General features: G+C 61.8%; 1 protein-coding gene across 5 annotated transcripts; it reads left to right on the forward strand.

Annotated features, from left to right (window-relative positions):
* Window positions 1-1,421: 1,421 nt before the first annotated feature.
* Window positions 1,422-14,734, forward strand: SLC4A3 (solute carrier family 4 member 3). 5 transcript variants are annotated; one of them, XR_004985070.2, is made up of 24 exons: window positions 1,428-1,647; window positions 1,799-1,943; window positions 2,249-2,414; window positions 2,972-3,246; window positions 3,368-3,483; window positions 3,898-4,097; window positions 5,600-5,748; window positions 5,887-6,067; window positions 6,482-6,617; window positions 6,892-7,075; window positions 7,533-7,632; window positions 8,026-8,210; window positions 8,807-9,032; window positions 9,224-9,442; window positions 9,774-9,922; window positions 10,117-10,311; window positions 10,739-10,957; window positions 11,273-11,362; window positions 11,868-12,034; window positions 12,468-12,721; window positions 13,066-13,235; window positions 13,399-13,572; window positions 13,702-13,757; window positions 14,393-14,734. XR_004985070.2 is itself a non-coding variant. In XM_036421881.2 (23 exons), exons 2-23 carry the CDS (start codon window positions 1,893-1,895, stop codon window positions 14,468-14,470), a joined length of 3,684 nt encoding a protein of 1,227 aa, XP_036277774.1. In that variant the 5' UTR covers window positions 1,431-1,647; window positions 1,799-1,892; the 3' UTR covers window positions 14,471-14,734. The 5 variants fall into 5 exon arrangements, 3 of the variants coding, with proteins under 3 accessions (XP_036277774.1, XP_045431355.1, XP_036277775.1); XM_036421881.2 differs by lacking the exon at window positions 13,702-13,757 and having other exon boundaries at window positions 1,431-1,647; XR_006740471.1 differs by lacking the exons at window positions 13,702-13,757; window positions 14,393-14,734 and having other exon boundaries at window positions 1,422-1,647; window positions 12,468-12,675; window positions 13,399-13,540.
* Window positions 14,735-16,237: the final 1,503 nt, after the last annotated feature.

Below are 16,237 nucleotides of genomic sequence, written 5' to 3' on the forward strand. Positions count from 1 at the left end.
GCCCAGGACCACCTGAGGCTCAGATAACCAGGGCTGGCCAGCAGTGGCAGCAGCAGAGATGTGATGGGGTGTTGCCTTTCCCTGATCACTGGGTCATCTCCCACTCCTTAGGGCTCCTGGACTGTGAAAGGGGGCACATCTGGCTGAGGTACCTCCCCCTCCAGTGCATGAATTTTCATGCACTGGGCCTCTAGTTTACAAATAAGGTCACATTCAGAGGTACTGGAGAATAGGACTTCAACATATGAATTTTGGGGGAACACACTTTGACCCATCATGGAGAGGACTCACATCCTGAGACTTGGGTACTGTTCACACGTGCTGCTCACACACAGCTGATTCCCACGCTGGCTTGTTTTACCTTCTCAACACCGTGCAAGACACCCAGGGGCCCGGGCCCCAGCCTGCGCACATCGGTGAAACAGGCCTACAGCGGTTAAATGGCTGTGGCTCAGGCAGTCACTGCCACACCAATGATGCTCTGTGGGCATCTGCTTCCCAGCTGTAACCACAGCAGGTGAAGCCTCCCTGAACCTCGGTCATGGGTCTGAGATGGGCTGGAGAGAAATGAGCACAGGCTACTGGTATAAAGCACCGGGGGTGTTGCCCCTGACCCCTTGTGCAGCTCTAAAGGTAGAGAGAACGTCCTCTGGGTTGAGCTGAGATCCCAGATGAGGACAGATGTTGGAGAGGGTAAATTACACGTCCAGGGTCTCAGGGTTAAACTTTCCCCCCTCTTTGGAGTACCATCCTGGCCAGCATCTTCCCACTCCTCCTCCTAGGAGTTAGTTCCTCTTCTGGGCCTGGCCAGTTCCATCTCCCCCTGACCACCAGCCCCTTCTCAATTCTCCCCTCTACATCCTCGGAAGGTCAAACTGGAATCCAGTCGTGTCTTCCAAAGACCTCTGCCCTTGGAAAAGGAGGTGTGACCTCAGGGAGTGGGAGGCCAGGGAGAGGAGCCGTGGAAACAGCCACAGGGTCTCAGAGCCCTTGGCACTTTGGAAACTCCTATTGCAGGCCAGCTGCTGGCTACAGGTGGGAAACGGAGGCCCTGGCCGGGAGGTGATGTGCCAAGGTCAAATGTTGGGCGGTGCCTGCTGGCGGAAGCCAGGCTTTAGGGGCTCTGTTGGAAGTGGTGTGTGCTTCCCAGGGCTGTGAACTCAGTTCTTAAGACTGCAGGGGTTTATGTATGCGGAGGGGTCGCCCCGGGGAGGGGAGGGGCTCCTGAGGGGAGGGGAGGCTAAAAGCAAGCGGGGTGAGGAGGGGATGTGGGGGTTGTGGGACTGGAGGGCCGTGCCCCCATCCCCAGCGATGGGTGGGACGCCCTGAGAAGGAGCCGGCGGGCTGTTGCGGGGGCGCGCGTGGGGGCCGGGCGGCCGGGGCGGGTGAGTCACCGCCGCCCGCTCCCATTGTGCGGCCCGGCGGCGGCGGCGGGGCGGCGGGGCGGCGAGGCTGCGGAGCCGAGCGCGGGAGGTGGAGCCGCGGGCTGCGGGCTCCGGCGCCTGCGTCCCCAGCTCGCCTGGCTCGCCTCCGCCGTGGGCGCCCCGCGGCTGCCTGGCCCTGCGCGGCGACAGGCCCCGGAGAGGAATCGGGAGGGAGATGGGGCGCGCAGGCCGGCGCGGGTCCCGCAGGCTCCAGAGCCCCGAGGTACCGCAGGGCGGGGCGGGCGGGGCGGGCGCGGCACCCGGACCGGGCGGGCCCCTGGGTGTCCTGGGCTTGGTAGGGCCTGGGCTCTCGGGCTCCGGGAGGGGGAGAGGACCGGGAGGGGGAGAGGACCTGACCCTGCTTTTCTCCCCAGGGCTCTCCACTAGGTCCCTGCAGCGTCCCCTTCTTCTCACCCGCGTCCCGGGTCCCTCAGTGAGCGAGAGCCCCCCTCGAGCGCCTCCCCGGCCATGGCCAACGGAGTGATCCCGCCGCCCGGGGGCGCCTCCCCCCTCCCCCAGGTGACTGAGGCGTCCGGATGGGGGATGAGGAGGGGAGAGACCCTAAGGAGGAGAGGGGTGACCCTGGGACACCCCTGCTCCATCTATGGGCCGCATGGAGAAAGAGGGGGGTCTTTGGCTATTTTTTGGATCTGTTGACCCGCCTCTTGGAAGCTGGGGCGCCGGTCCCAGCTTGGGGGCCTGGAAGAGGAGGCCTTAGAAGATGGAGCCTGCTGGTCCCCACCCCTCTTCCACCCCGGGTTGGAGTTGGGGATGTGGGGGGCTCCCGGGTCCAGGGTCCTTAGGTGAGCTGTCTGAGCCCGCAGGTCCGGGTGCCCTTGGAGGAGCCCCCTCTGAGTCCAGACGTGGAGGAGGAGGATGATGACTTGGGCAAGACCTTGGCTGTGAGCAGGTTTGGGGATCTCATCAGCAAGCCCCCCGCCTGGGACCCCGAGAAGCCCAGCCGCAGCTACAGCGAGCGGGACTTTGAGTGTGGGTAGCCTGGGGACCCCCTAGTGTGGCCGCCCTCACCACCATCACCTCATTGCCGCCATCTCCGTGCTCACACTGGCTGGGTCACCCAGTGCCATCATGTGCTGGACGCTGTGCTGGGCCACCATGCCATGTTTAAGTCATCCTGCTCACTCACCCATCGCCTGCTCGCCTGTCAGGGAAGCCGGTCCCAGTCGCAGGGGGGATGCAGGGACCCCTGTCTCCCCCAAGGCTCTGCCACACCCCGGCCCTCCTCTCTCCGCCTCGTCATCTCCCGTCCTGAGTTCTCTGACTACTTTCCCTTCTGTGCTGCATCGTGTCCTCCCATCCCCACCACCCCCTCTTTCATGACCCACTCCGTTACTCCTGGCCTCCCACTCTGCTAGGCCTCACCAATGACAGGTCAGGGACACAGGTGTTAGGGGGAGTCTGGCTCTTGGGGAAGGACTAAGGTGCCTTTGCTTGAGGCCTTGACCTAGAATAAGGTGTGTGTCCCTAGGGTGGTGTGGGGTCCCCTGCTGCTGTGGGGGTCCCAACTGGCTCTTCTGCCCCCGCAGTTCACCGGCACACATCCCATCACACCCACCACCCGCTCTCGGTGCGCCTGCCTCCACCCCACAAGCTGCGGCGAGCGCCCCCCACCTCTGCCAGGCAAAACAGGAGGAAGAAGAAGGAGAAAACCTCTGCTGCTCCCTCCGAGGGGACCCCTCCCATCCAGGAGGAGCGGGGCACCGGGGTGGAGGAGGAAGAAGAGGAGGAGGAGGAAGAGGAAGGGGACTATGAGGCTGTGCCTGTGGAGTCTGTACCCTCAGGGTCCCCACAGAAAGCGAAGGTAGGGGTCTGGCCCTGCGGGAGGGCGGGCTGCCTAGGGCTGGCGGAGTGAGAGGGGGGGCCTCGCCAGGCTGAGCGGCTGGGTTGGGGCAGGGCCCAGGACATGTCTGCTTCGCCCACAGTTCTCCATTGGGAGTGACGAGGATGACAGTCCCGGCCTCTCCGGGAGGGCTGTCTTCACCAAGCCCTCGTCCTCGGCGGCCACTCACTCGGACAAGAGCCCCCAGCGCTCGGTCAGGTACTGGCCTGCAGCCCAGCTCAGAGGAGATCCCAAGCTGCTTCCTGATCCTGGGGAGTGTGTCCACCTCTGACCCAGAGAGGAGAGGAGGGGGGCAGAGGAGGCACAGGGGGAGGGGGGGTGTTGCCCTGTCTGTCCCCATGATTGGCAAAGGGGAGAGAGAAGTTAAGAGGGAGAGTCTTCCAGGAGAGAGGGTCAGAATGAAGAGGAGGATGGGGATCAGGAGGAAGGGAGACCAGCATGGTGGGGGCAGTAAGGTGGAGGTGAGCTTTCTTTCTGCCCAGGAGGAGCCTGTGTCTAGTGCCCAGGGGGGCACTTTAGGCCCTGCCCCAAGTTGGAGGCCAAGGAACCCCCAGTCCTGGTCTATCTCCACTCTGGTTCCCTGCCATCCAAGGCTGCCTGTTGCCTCCTCAGCTCTCCCAGTCCCCGGGCCCGGCCCCCCCGAGTCACCGGAGAGAAGAGTCGGCCCTGGAGCCCATCGGCCAGCTATGACCTGCGGGAGCGGCTGTGCCCAGGCAGTGCCCTGGGCAGCCTGGGTGGCCCAGAGCAGCAGGTGCCCACTGACGAGGCGGAGGCTCAGATGTTGGGCTCCGCAGACCTGGACGACATGAAGAGTGAGTGACACCCTGTGGCAGCCCCCGTGGCCACTCCCATGAGCACCGGGCCTGTAAGGGACCCTGAAGAGGCTCTGTGCCCTCCCCGCTCACCACCTGGGTTTCCAGAGCTGAGATTTCCCTTCCTGACACCTCTGTCCTCTGACTCACCCCTGGAGCAGGGCAGCCCCCCTTCCACATGATGGTTGGAGATACCAATAGATCCCCCTCCTCTGCTCAGGGCAGACTCTGTTCACCCTTTCAAACCTGCCCCCTGGCGCTGAGCCACTCTGCCAGGCCCTGCTTCTCCCTCCATCAAGGGCTCACCTCCTCGCTCCTGACCCACCACCCTGGGCCTGGCCTGGCTGTGATCTCTGCACATTCTTTCCACCTTATCAGTCCCTGGTTTCTGCGCCACCTGTCATCACCCCCGGGGCTCGGTGCCCAGGCCAGAGGCACCACTGACCCCGCCTCCCTCCCCTTAGAACAGCGTGTGGGCGGGGGCGGGGACGAGGGCTTGGAGCTCAGTACGTCATGGAAAGTTGCCAGGACCCGAGGACAGGGACAGGAACAATCCGATGGCAGCAGCCGTGTTGCTGGCGGGGATGGGGAGGGTCAGAGGGAGGGCGTGTTTACTGATCCCGGGTGGGGGCTTAAAGCAGCCGGGAGCAGCCCTGGGGACCTGGGAGTCGGAGTTGAGAGGCCCTGCCATCTGGGGCTCTGGTTGGACAGAGACCACTCCTGTCCAGGCTCCCATCTCTCAGGAGAGCCGGGGCTTTGAGGGGGCACAGGGCTGAGGCCTCTCTCAGCCAGTGTCAGGAATGACGAGCCAGCTGGAGCTTATAGAGCCCAACGGAGCACTGAGCTCCGGGCCCTGGGATGCTGAGGTCCTGGGTCCCTGGAGGGCTCCAGCTCAAAGCCCTCGAGACTCGCTGGCCTCAGAGGACTTAGAGATGTTTGTACGGGACCTTGAGGACTGTGACCTGTGGGAGTCTGCCAGGGACCAGCTGAGCCCCATGGCAGGGGGACCAGCTTGTGAGTTAAGGGCTGCGGACCTTCCACCAGCTGCTGGCCTGGAAGGGGCAGGTGGGGAGGAAGGGAGAGAACATCTGCCTGAGTGTGCCCGGCCGAGGACCTGCGGGGTTAGACCTGGGCGCCGGGGTTAGACCTGGGCGCCGAGAGAAGCTCAGGGGCAGCCTGGTGGCTTCATGTGGCGCCTGGCACTCCGGGTGAGAAGCAGTGGCCATGGTGGGGATGCGGCCCGCGTAGGGATCTGCCTTGTTACTGTGGCTCGGCCAGCGGTCCTCTGTGTGACTTTGGGCCAGTGCCTCCCCCGCTCTGGGCCTCAGTCTCCTATCTATGAAGTAGCCACATTGACAAGGGGGTCCTGTTGGCATGGCTTCTTGGTGACTATGGTGCCCGCCAGTGGACTGGCTGGGCAGTGCAGGGAGCTAGAGGGGCTGGCCATGACCCCGAGGCCTGGAGCTAGACCCTCGGGACTGCCAAGCCCACCTTTTCCGCAGGCCACCGGCTGGAAGACAACCCTGGCATGCGGCGGCACCTGGTGAAGAAGCCATCTCGAACCCAGGGCGGGAGGGGCAGCCCCGGCGGCCTGGCCCCCATCCTGCGCAGGAAGAAGAAGAAGAAGAAGCTGGACCGGAGGCCTCATGAGGTACAGGGCCCGGACGTGGGCCGTCAGCTTCCTCTTGCCTCTGCTCCCAGAGCCCTCCTTTCCCCGAATTCTCCCCGTGCCCTGGCACTGGGTCCCGTCTGGTGGCCCCCAGGCCCTCATCCTTGGTGCCTGCCCCAGGTGTTTGTGGAGCTGAACGAGCTGATGCTGGACCGCAGCCAGGAGCCCCACTGGCGGGAGACGGCGCGCTGGATCAAGTTTGAGGAGGACGTGGAGGAAGAGACGGAGCGCTGGGGGAAGCCCCACGTGGCCTCGCTCTCCTTCCGCAGCCTCCTGGAGCTCCGGAGGACCATCGCCCACGGTAGGGCCCTGCAGGCCCGGCCCTGGCTGCATGCCCTCTTCACAGACCGCAGAGCCTGTGCCAGGCTGCCCACCTCCCGGAGACTAGCCCCTGGAGTCTTGGCTGCCACCCTGGGGGTGTGGAGTCCAACTGCCTGCCCAGCTGTCTGCTGTGAGGGGTGGGGTGCTGCCCCTGGTCCCTGGCACTTACCTTGGCATAATCGACTCCCCTTTCTGGGCGAAGAGGGGCCGTGCCCTCATTCCGTGCTCCGTTTCCACGGCCATCTCTCTGGTGGGGCTGTGGCCACGTGGAGTAGTGTATCCACCTGGGTGTGGGGTGCGTGGCTCCCCCAGCGTGTTTGTCTGCCCTGGGGGAGCAAGGTCGCTGGGGCGGGCTGTCCCTCTCTGATGCCCCCTTCTCTGACGGTGCCCCCAGGTGCCACCCTCCTGGACCTGGAGCAGACCACTCTGCCGGGCATCGCGCATCTTGTGGTGGAGACCATGATCGTGTCTGACCAGATCCGGCCAGAGGACAGGGCCAGCGTCCTGCGCACGCTGCTACTAAAGCACAGGTGCGGGGAGGGGGTGCCCAGGAGGGGGCCTCCTGGCTCAGCTGTCTCTACAGGAGCAGACTCTCCTGGGGGGCTTCCGGCCTCTGCTTGAGCACCCAAGTGATGGGGAGCTGGTTCCCCATCCCTCCTCCCTCCTGCACTACCCACTAGAAAGTTTTTTCTTACACTGAGGCAGAGGGATAGAGGCCCTGGCCCTCCATGTCTCCCTTCCCCATCACCTCAGTCGCCAAGGTCCTCTCCGCCTCACTACCTCCCTCTTTTGCTCTTCCCCCAGCCACCCCAACGATGACAAGGACAGCGGCTTCTTTCCCCGGAACACATCCAGCTCCAGTGTGAACTCGGTCATGGGGAATCACCACCCCACTCCCAGTCATGGCCCTGACGGGGCAGTGCCCACCATGGCCGATGACCTGGGGGAGCCAGCCCCACTCTGGCCTCACGACCCTGATGCCAAGGAGGTCAGTCGCCTTTACTCTGCCCTGGGTTGGGGGACTGAGAGGGTTTCTAGTTTCAAAAGAGGCCACCGAGTGGGCCAGGAAGGTGAAGTGCCTGGTGTCATATGCTGGGCATGTGGGGGGATCTTTAGGGAGAATCCATGAGGGACCCCTATTCTGGAGGAACAGGAGGTTTCAATGGGATGATGTGGCAGACCCAGGGGGGAAGGCTGAGGTGGTTGTGGGGGGCTTGGAGACGGGGTCCAGATTCCAGGCTGGCCCCCTCCTGATGTGAGGCACATCGCCCGCCCGTAGTCCTTCCCCTGGCTGGTGAGGGGGAGGTTGAGGGGGGAGGGGAGGAGGAAGCAGGGTGGGAGAGCCAGGGGTTGGCGGGCAGAGTCCAGGGCTGGAGCGAGGGAAGGGAGGGCCTGCCACGGCCTCCGGTCTGGGTCCCAGCCCTATTCCAGTTCTGCGTCCTCAGAAGCCCCTCCATATGTCTGGGGGAGACAGTCACCGGGGGAAAAGCCTGAAGCTGCTGGAGAAGATCCCCGAGGATGCCGAGGCCACTGTGGTGCTTGTGGGTAAGGAGGGGCGGGCGCTGGGGGCAGCGGCGGGGGCAGGGGCGTGGGCTCTGTGCCTCTTCCATCCCTACCCGGCCCCACCTGCCCCTCCCAGCTCATCCCCAGCCTTTTCTTCCCCAGTCCTCTGCCTGCGTCCCTTCCGGTGTTCGGCTACCCTGGAGAACTGCTAGGCCATCTAGCACCTTTGTGAGAATTAGAGAAAAGCGCCCCTTAATTTCCATCTGTTGATGAATTGTGGTAAATGTACAAACATATACACGACTAAGTCTCCTTTAGAATGGGGATTCTCTCTTCCGTGCACGCCTGCCCCATTGCACACCATGTTCCTGAGTCAGCCCCTCCTGGCCGCCTTGCCCTCGCCCCCGTGCCCAGTGCCGTGCCCTCTCTCCCCAGGCTGTGTGCCTTTCCTGGAGCAGCCAGCGGCAGCCTTCGTGCGGCTGAGTGAGGCGGTGCTCTTGGAGTCTGTGCTCGAGGTCCCCGTGCCGGTTCGCTTCCTTTTCGTGATGCTTGGGCCCCGCCACACCAGCACTGACTATCACGAGCTGGGGCGCTCCATCGCTACCCTCATGTCTGACAAGGTCGGTCCTCCAGCCTCCTGTCCCCTCCTTATTCTGTCCCTCTCACTGTCCCGGGTACCACGGGTGCAGGGGTGCTAGGGGCCCTCCTGGGTGGAGCAGCGCTTTGGGGAGTGGAGAGGCTGTTGGCGGAGGGGAGGAAGGGAGCCCTCTGAGCCAGGGCTGTGGGAGGGGAGGAGGGGCAGGGAGAAGCAGCCCAGACCTCCGGGCTTTGGATGTGACCTGCACTTGAAGGGGCTGGCTGTGTTGGTCTTTGCCGTGGCTTCTCCCGGGCGTGGATAGGAGAGTGATGTTCAAAATGCTTCCCAACCTGCAGGACGTGGGCACTGCCCGGGCAGAATGGTCTCTGCGGTGCCAGGTGTCACCCTGTAGTTGCTGGATTGTGGGAAAGTCTGGAGGCTCCCAGGGGAAGAGAGGGCCCTGGGAGGGGGCAGTGCTGACGGCTGTGGCTTGCCAGCCAGCAGGGCCTGTGAGTCAGAATTTTGACAACTGGACCGGACCCGTGCGTGTGGCGAATCGTCCGAACCCCTCTCCCCGAAGCCCCGTGCCAGGGCCCCCAACCAGCTCAGCCCCTGCTCTCCTGCCCCCCCCCCCCCCAGCTGTTTCACGAGGCTGCCTACCAGGCCGACGACCGGCAGGACCTCCTGAGCGCCATCAGCGAGTTCCTGGACGGCAGCATCGTGATCCCCCCGTCGGAGGTGGAGGGCCGCGACCTGCTGCGCTCCGTGGCCGCCTTCCAGCGGGAGCTGCTGCGGAAGCGGCGGGAGCGGGAGCAGAACAAAGTGGAGATGGCCGCCCGGGGAGGCTACGTGGCCCCTGGGAAAGGTCAGGCCCTTTGGGACCCAGAGGCCCTCCCCCCCCGTGCTCCTCCTTCAGCTAAGTCCGTGACCTCAGCGCCGTCCTGGCTCCCAGAATCCTGGATGCAGCTTCCAACCCCCGACCCAGGCCTCTGCCCCTGGGCTTGGCCGGGAAGGATGGAGGCGTGGTCTGTGTCCCAGCAGCCCCTTGTTCCCCAGGACTGTCGCTGGAATTGGGGAGCTCTGAGGTGACCCCCGAAGATGACCCCCTGCGGCGGACCGGCTCCGTGTTTGGGGGCCTGGTCCGGGACGTGAAGCGCCGCTACCCGCACTACCCCAGCGACCTGCGGGACGCTCTGCACTACCAGTGTGTGGCCGCCGTGCTCTTCATCTACTTCGCTGCCCTCAGCCCTGCCATCACCTTCGGGGGGCTGCTCGGTGAGGCGGAGGGGTGGGGGCTCCCCGTCATCTCCGAGTGTCCCAGTGAGCACTTTGGGGGCTTATGGGTGAGAGGAGAGAGTCGTCAGTGTGGCCATCCTGAGCTGCTGGGTCAGGGGATTCCAGAGTTCGCTTTTGGGGGAACTTTAAAGATCACCTTGGCGAGCTGGTGGTGAAGGGGCAGGAGGTACGGGGTTAGTAAGGGGCCCTATGTACTGTTCTGGGGGCTGCTCCATTCTTGCTAGGTCCCCAGGCTAGGTTAAGCTAGATAAGGAAGAGGGGCCAGGGAGGAGCCGGGCAGGGTCATCCCACTGACCCTTGCCCTCCCCAGGGGAGAAGACCGAAGGGCTGATGGGAGTGTCTGAGCTGATCGTGTCCACGGCCGTGCTTGGAATCCTCTTTTCTCTGCTGGGGGCCCAGCCGCTGCTTGTGGTTGGCTTCTCGGGGCCACTGCTGGTCTTCGAAGAAGCCTTCTTCAAGGTGACAGCCCTCCCTGTTGCTCCCTGGGGACCACCTGCTCTTCCCCTGGCCCCTCAGCCCAGGTGACAGGTCCCTGCTGGGCCCCCCACCTCCCCCGTGGAGTTACCCCCCACCTGACCCGCTCCCTACCTCATGGGGCCCTGATGTTCGGGGCAGACTGCTGTGGGTAACCTCTTCTCCCTCCTGGCCACCAGTTCTGCCAGTCCCATGACCTGGAGTACCTCACCGGCCGGGTGTGGGTTGGCCTCTGGCTGGTGGTCTTTGTTCTTGCTCTGGTGGCCGCTGAGGGCAGCTTCCTGGTCCGCTACATCTCGCCTTTCACCCAGGAGATCTTCGCTTTCCTCATTTCCTTCATTTTCATCTATGAGACCTTCTACAAGCTCTACAAGGTAGAGGCCCGGAGAGGGGTTGGGGGCAGGGCAGGTGATGTGGGTGGGCAGCATCCTGGCACCAGGAGCATGGGAGGCGGTGGTCTGGAGATTGGGGGCAGAGGGCTCAAAGAGGGCGTGGGGGGTCGGGGACACCCTGGGGTAGGTCTGCGCTGAAGGGGAAGGAATCAGACCCATAGGGTATTGGTCAGAATGCCAGGATTCACCTGCACAGGTGTGTGAAGTGGTCACTGATGCTAAGGGCTGGGTGTCCTTGGGTCACCTATGCAGAGTGCGTGTGTGCGTGTGTGTGTGTGTGAAGTAGCTGGATGTTGTGTGTTACTGTTGCCTGGTCAGGTAGGTGAGGGAGCAGTCCTCTCCCTTGCAGCTGATGAAATCAGGGTCACCTGCCCAGGCGAGCACTAGGGCAGCCTTGTAACCCACATAGGTGTTCACGGAGCACCCACTGCTGCCATTCTACCCCCCTGAGGGGGCCCTGGAGCCGAGGCTGGACCTGAACGGGAGTGCTCTGCCCACCACCGAGGGGCCACCAGGCCCGAGGAACCAGCCCAACACGGCCCTCCTGTCCCTCATCCTCATGCTTGGGACCTTCCTCATTGCCTTCTTCCTGCGCAAGTTCAGGAACAGCCGCTTCCTGGGGGGCAAGGTACATGGCTTCCAGGTGGAGCCCTTGGGGGACTCTCCGTTCCTGCTGTCACTGCCAGGCTCCACTCCAGAGTGGGGCTGCCCCCTCTCCTCATCGGCCCCGGGATCTAAGCCACATCTATGTGGCCCCAGCCCATCAGAGCCTCAGAGAAGTCTACTCAGAAGTAGAATGCCATCTGGGCTGGCTGGCGCTCATGCGGCTTAAAGGGACAGGTTGGGGAACTTTCTGAACCAGCTCAGACCCATGAGAGGTCCGGGGTAATAAGCCCTTGTGAGTCTCCAGCCCTCACCGCCACCTCTGCTCCCTTCTCCTAAGGCTCGCCGCATCATCGGGGATTTCGGCATCCCCATCTCCATCCTGGTGATGGTCCTGGTGGATTACTCCATTACAGACACCTACACACAGGTGAGTGCGCCCAGCCTCTCTGGCAGCTGGTCCTCACCCCTGGCCTGAGCGGCAGTTAGATTCGGGCCGGAACCAAGCTTTCCTGGTGGAAAGGCAGTGACCTGCTGGGGTCACGCTAGATGATGAGCTGGCGGTTCAGAGCAGCCATGTGGTCCCACTGAGGAGGCCACCCAGCACCCTCAGGCTGTGTGCGACCCTAGGCAAGACCCGGGGGAGCAGGTATGGGGCTGGGGCAGAATGACAGGTGCCCCCCCAGCAGGTTTCCTGGCAGCTCTGGGGACCTGGAAGAAGACAAGTCATGTCTCTGCCCTATACGGGACCCTTGTAGGGACAGCAACTTCGGAGGATGCAAAACTAACTTCCTTTAAGCCCGTTCACACCCCAATTCCCTGGAGCCCTGGTACTGGGGACACGCGGCTTTGCGGGAGCAGCTGCTGCATGGGTTCCTAGCATTGGGGGTGGGTGGGCAGTGTCCCTGAACCCTGCCTTCCTCCTGGCCTCGCAGAAGCTGACAGTGCCCACGGGGCTCTCAGTGACCTCCCCCCATAAGCGCACGTGGTTCATCCCGCCTATGGGCAGTGCCCGTCCTTTCCCGCCTTGGATGATGGTGGCAGCTGCCGTCCCCGCCTTGCTGGTCCTCATCCTGATCTTCATGGAGACACAGATCACTGCGTGAGAGGGCGGGGGGTGGGGGTGGGGGTGGGGGTGAGGCCCGGGCGCACGGTGCGGTGGTGGGATTGGCAGCAAGGGGACAGTATTTTGCCTGTGGTGCTTGGCCGGGCCATCTGTCTGGTGCTGCCGGCGTTTGCAGGGTGGCACTTGACGGTTCCCAGAACGCTCTGGCAGTATGTTCTCTCACCCAGCGCCTCTCACATGATCTCATTTTGGTTAAGTCGCAATAACGAGGTGAGATCTGGCATCTGGCTTTTATGGTATTTTAAACATCCACAGTGTAAGGAATTTGGCTCAGATTTGCTTAAATGTGAGAACTTTAATTGGGGAACTTGAAAGAGGAAGTCGGCAGATCCTGGGAGAGCTCTTCTCTGCTCCCCCGACTACCCTGGCCCGGCTGCTGGCCCACTCACCCCCACTCGGCTCTCCGTAGGCTCATTGTCAGCCAGAAGGCACGGAGGCTGCTCAAAGGCTCCGGCTTCCACCTGGACCTGCTTCTGATCGGCTCCCTTGGGGGCCTCTGTGGGCTGTTTGGGTTGCCCTGGCTCACAGCTGCCACCGTCCGCTCGGTCACCCACGTTAACGCGCTGACTGTCATGCGCACCGCCATCGCGCCTGGAGACAAGCCCCAGATCCAGGAGGTGCGGGAGCAGCGGGTCACTGGCGTGCTCATCTCCAGCCTTGTGGGTGAGAGCGCCCACCTTGTAAGGCCGGGCCCCGCTCCCCAGACTTGCCTTCTTGGACCCCAAGGTCTTAACTCAGCTCTCTCCTCCGGGCTGGGGCCAGGTCCCTTCTGACTCTCGAAAGGCGGCCTGTCCAGCCCCTGCCCTGCCTACCAGTCCTGCTTCCTGACCCCCATGAGCCCCTTTCCTCATGGCCTTTCCCGGTTCTCTTTCCTGCTCCATCTTCTCTTGTTTGTGGTGATGAGGCCCAGCCGGTCAGTTAGATGGTCCGTGCCCCCTCCCCACCAGGTCCGTCTGTCCTCGCAGCGCTGTCTGCGGGGTCAGGTAGGTCTGTGTCTCCTCCTCCAGGCCTGTCCATCGTCATGGGGGCTGTGCTGCGCCAGATCCCGCTAGCTGTGCTCTTTGGGATTTTCCTGTACATGGGGGTCACGTCACTGTCTGGCATCCAGCTGTCCCAGCGCCTGTTGCTCATCTTCATGCCAGCAAAACACCATCCCGAGCAGCCCTATGTGACCAAGGTACTGCCAGGAAGCATGGAGGGGGGAGCTGGGTGATGGTGAGGATGTCCGGGGGATCCCCTATGGACAGGATAGGGTGACTGGGAAGATATATTGGGACCTGAGGAGCCAGCTCCCTGGAGATGTGGGCGGGAGTGTGATGAGACCTGACACCGGTTCCCAGGTGAAGACTTGGCGGATGCACCTGTTCACCTGCATCCAGCTGGGCTGCATCGCACTGCTCTGGGTGGTCAAGTCCACAGCAGCCTCGCTCGCCTTTCCCTTCCTGCTGCTGCTCACGGTGCCTCTGAGGCGTTGCCTTCTGCCCCGGATTTTCCAGGAGAGGGAGCTGCAGGCGGTAAGAGACTGTGCCCGGGGGCAGGGGCAGTGTGGTTGGGGCCTGGGTTCCAATCTCTGCCGCACCCTCTGACAGCTGTGCAACTGACACAGGTAGTCTAACCTGAACTCTCACTTTCATCTATATAAGGGTTAATAGAAGATCCTACCTTATACGATTGCTGTGAGGCTTAAACACCAATCCAGGTGAAGTTCTGAGTATGATGGTTTGGTGTGACGTAAGCACCAGGCTGCTGCAGACAGCTGTACAGGATGTACATTGAACAGAAGCACGTAGCTGAGGGGCGGGTGGGGGTGGGGCAGTGCTGAAATCCATCTGAGCTCTACTTTTTTTTAAAACAGTAAATGACATTCTTTAAAAAAAATATATTTTATTGATTTTTTTTACAGAGAGGAAGGGAGAGGGATAGAGAGCTAGAAACATTGATGAGAGAAACATTGACCAGCTGCCTCCTGCATACCCCCTACTGGGGATGTGTTCGCAGCCAATGTACATGCCCTTGACCGGAATCGAACCTGGACCTTTCAGTCCACAGACCGATGCTCTATCCACTGAGCCAAACCGGTTTCAGCTGAGCTCTATTTTTTGTCATCTAGTGGAAGGGGCATCTTTTTGCAAATCGTCCACCCAAACCTGGTCTACAGAGGTAGACCGCAAGAGCTAGCTAGGAGTGGCCCCAAGAAAGTGCTTCACCTATGGTAGCTGCTATCTGGGAGCAGCGAGGGCTGCTGGCTGGGGAGGAGCTGGGGAACTGGGGGAGGGGGCGGGGGAGGCGCCACTTGGCTTCCTTGCCTCTTCTGACCTTCCCCTCCTTCTGCAGCTGGACTCAGAAGATGCTGAGCCAAACTTCGACGAGGATGGCCAGGATGAGTACAACGAGCTGCATATGCCTGTGTGATCCTCTGACACGGTGCCCATGAGAGACCCCGACGTCTTAGAGACTACTCCCTGGGCCCCTGCCAGAGCCCAGCCCCACGGCAGGCGGGCTCCTCCTGACCCAGAGACGTTCCGGAACCGCTACTGACGCCATGGCCAGAGGGGCCCGGACTGTGCCCGAGGCTCTGACCTTATCTCACCAGGCCCTTTCACAGACCAGCACAGGCTTTACCGGCACAGGCTTTGAGCTCATTATAACCACACCCCTTGTCTTGTGTCTGCTTCACTTTCTTGGTTCCACATCTGGTTTCTCAGGTCAGAGTTATCCATCTGGAATTGGAAGAATTGGGAGAATTCTATATTCAGGGTCATCAAAACCTGAGAGGAGGTTTGAGGCAAGGACAGAATTCTTGGTTGAAAGGGAGAGAATCAAGACCACAAAAGGTCAGAGCTGGGCTTTAGCATCACCCCCTTGAGGTCCCTCAGGTGCAGCCCAGGAGGAGCCGGGAGGCTCAAGGTCTGGCTCAAGGTCACATGCTTAAATCCTGCCCCTGATTGGGAGGGGTGAGTGGGGGAGGGGAGAAGGCAGTGGTTGCTTTGCTTTAGCCGCTAGGGAAATCCGAGCTTGTCCAAGGGCTGTGGAGCTACAGAAGGGAATGTAAAAACGTCTATCTTCTTTTCTTGATTCCTGGCATTCAGAGGAGCAGGGACAGTAGCCCAGTTCCTCAGACGCCAGGGTGGTGCTGGATTTGGGGTTCAGGGACCATTTTAGATTCTCTCGGCTTAAAAGAGTGGCAGTTCTGGGATTCCTGAGGCTACTCCTGTGCCACAGCCTGTTAAACCAGAAATAACCTGGGGGCCTTGAGGAGGGTCGAACTGGGTGTCCTTACGTCACAGTTGCTTGGCAACCGGCTGCCTGTGGGAGCTAGTTGTCTCTGTGTGGCCCTCTGGTGGCCGCTCTCTAACACTGCAGGCTCTGCCCCATCTGGTAGGAGATGCCCAGCCTCCTGGAGGACCCCCAGTGGTCAAAGAACCCATTCAAGCACATTCTCCTTCCGAGAGAGGGAAGGCAGAGAGGTTCCCTGGTGTCCCGGCCTTAGGAGGTTGTGAGCATCCAGAGCCAGGATTCCTCATCCCCATTAGCCGCTTCTGCTGTAGCCAGGCCTGCTTCTTCCTTAACCTTTTACCAGTTTCCTCCCAAGTATTCAGGCAAAAAGCTAGAGCTAGGTAGCTGGTCCTGAGAGAAGGGACAGACTGCTGTGAGGCTGTTTGTTGTGTTCCTAAGGAAGACTGCTCCTTTCCAGCTGTCTGGGATTGTCACCCAGGTTTAAGCATTTCATCCAGTCCTTTTGGCTCCTTTCGTCTCTGGCGCCACCATGTCTCCTAACAGCATCTGGCCTCTGACGAACTCTCCTTGCCCGAGGGCCTTTTCTCTGAGGGTGGCCAAGGCAAGGTGGAGTTTCAGAGGGACTTTGCTAGCAAAGGCAAACGCAAAAACCTCGAACATAGATGTGTACAGAAAAGATCCCAAACACAGATACCAAGGGCCAGGCAGAGGAGCGCGGCTGAGAGGTTTGGCATGCAGGACTCCATTCCTTTCCAGAACTCTACATCAGGTCGCCTGGCTCCCCTGTGGCTCTCAGCGGGTGCGGGCTGGCCTGTTCGACTCTCTGAGTGGGGTTAAGGGCAGTGGGGGCAGGCTGGCTGTAGGCGATGCCAAGACCCTCACAGGAAGGAACCACTTCGTCCCCAGCCTCTGAGAGAAAAAGGCAACCTGAACCAGGAAGCT

Source organism: Pipistrellus kuhlii, unplaced genomic scaffold (genome assembly GCF_014108245.1).
Source record: "Pipistrellus kuhlii isolate mPipKuh1 unplaced genomic scaffold, mPipKuh1.p scaffold_m20_p_7, whole genome shotgun sequence".
Lineage (NCBI taxonomy): Eukaryota > Metazoa > Chordata > Mammalia > Chiroptera > Vespertilionidae > Pipistrellus > Pipistrellus kuhlii.

Bases quoted from the DNA above. Each gene is read 5' to 3' on its own strand.
- SLC4A3 (XM_036421881.2), top strand. From the start codon at position 1,893: ATGGCCAACGGAGTGATCCCGCCGCCCGGGGGCGCCTCCCCCCTCCCC. The intron at 4,098-5,599 runs GTGAGTGACACC...CCTTTTCCGCAG, and splicing joins AGACCTGGACGACATGAAGA to GCCACCGGCTGGAAGACAAC. The intron at 10,958-11,272 runs GTACATGGCTTC...CCTTCTCCTAAG, and splicing joins GCCGCTTCCTGGGGGGCAAG to GCTCGCCGCATCATCGGGGA.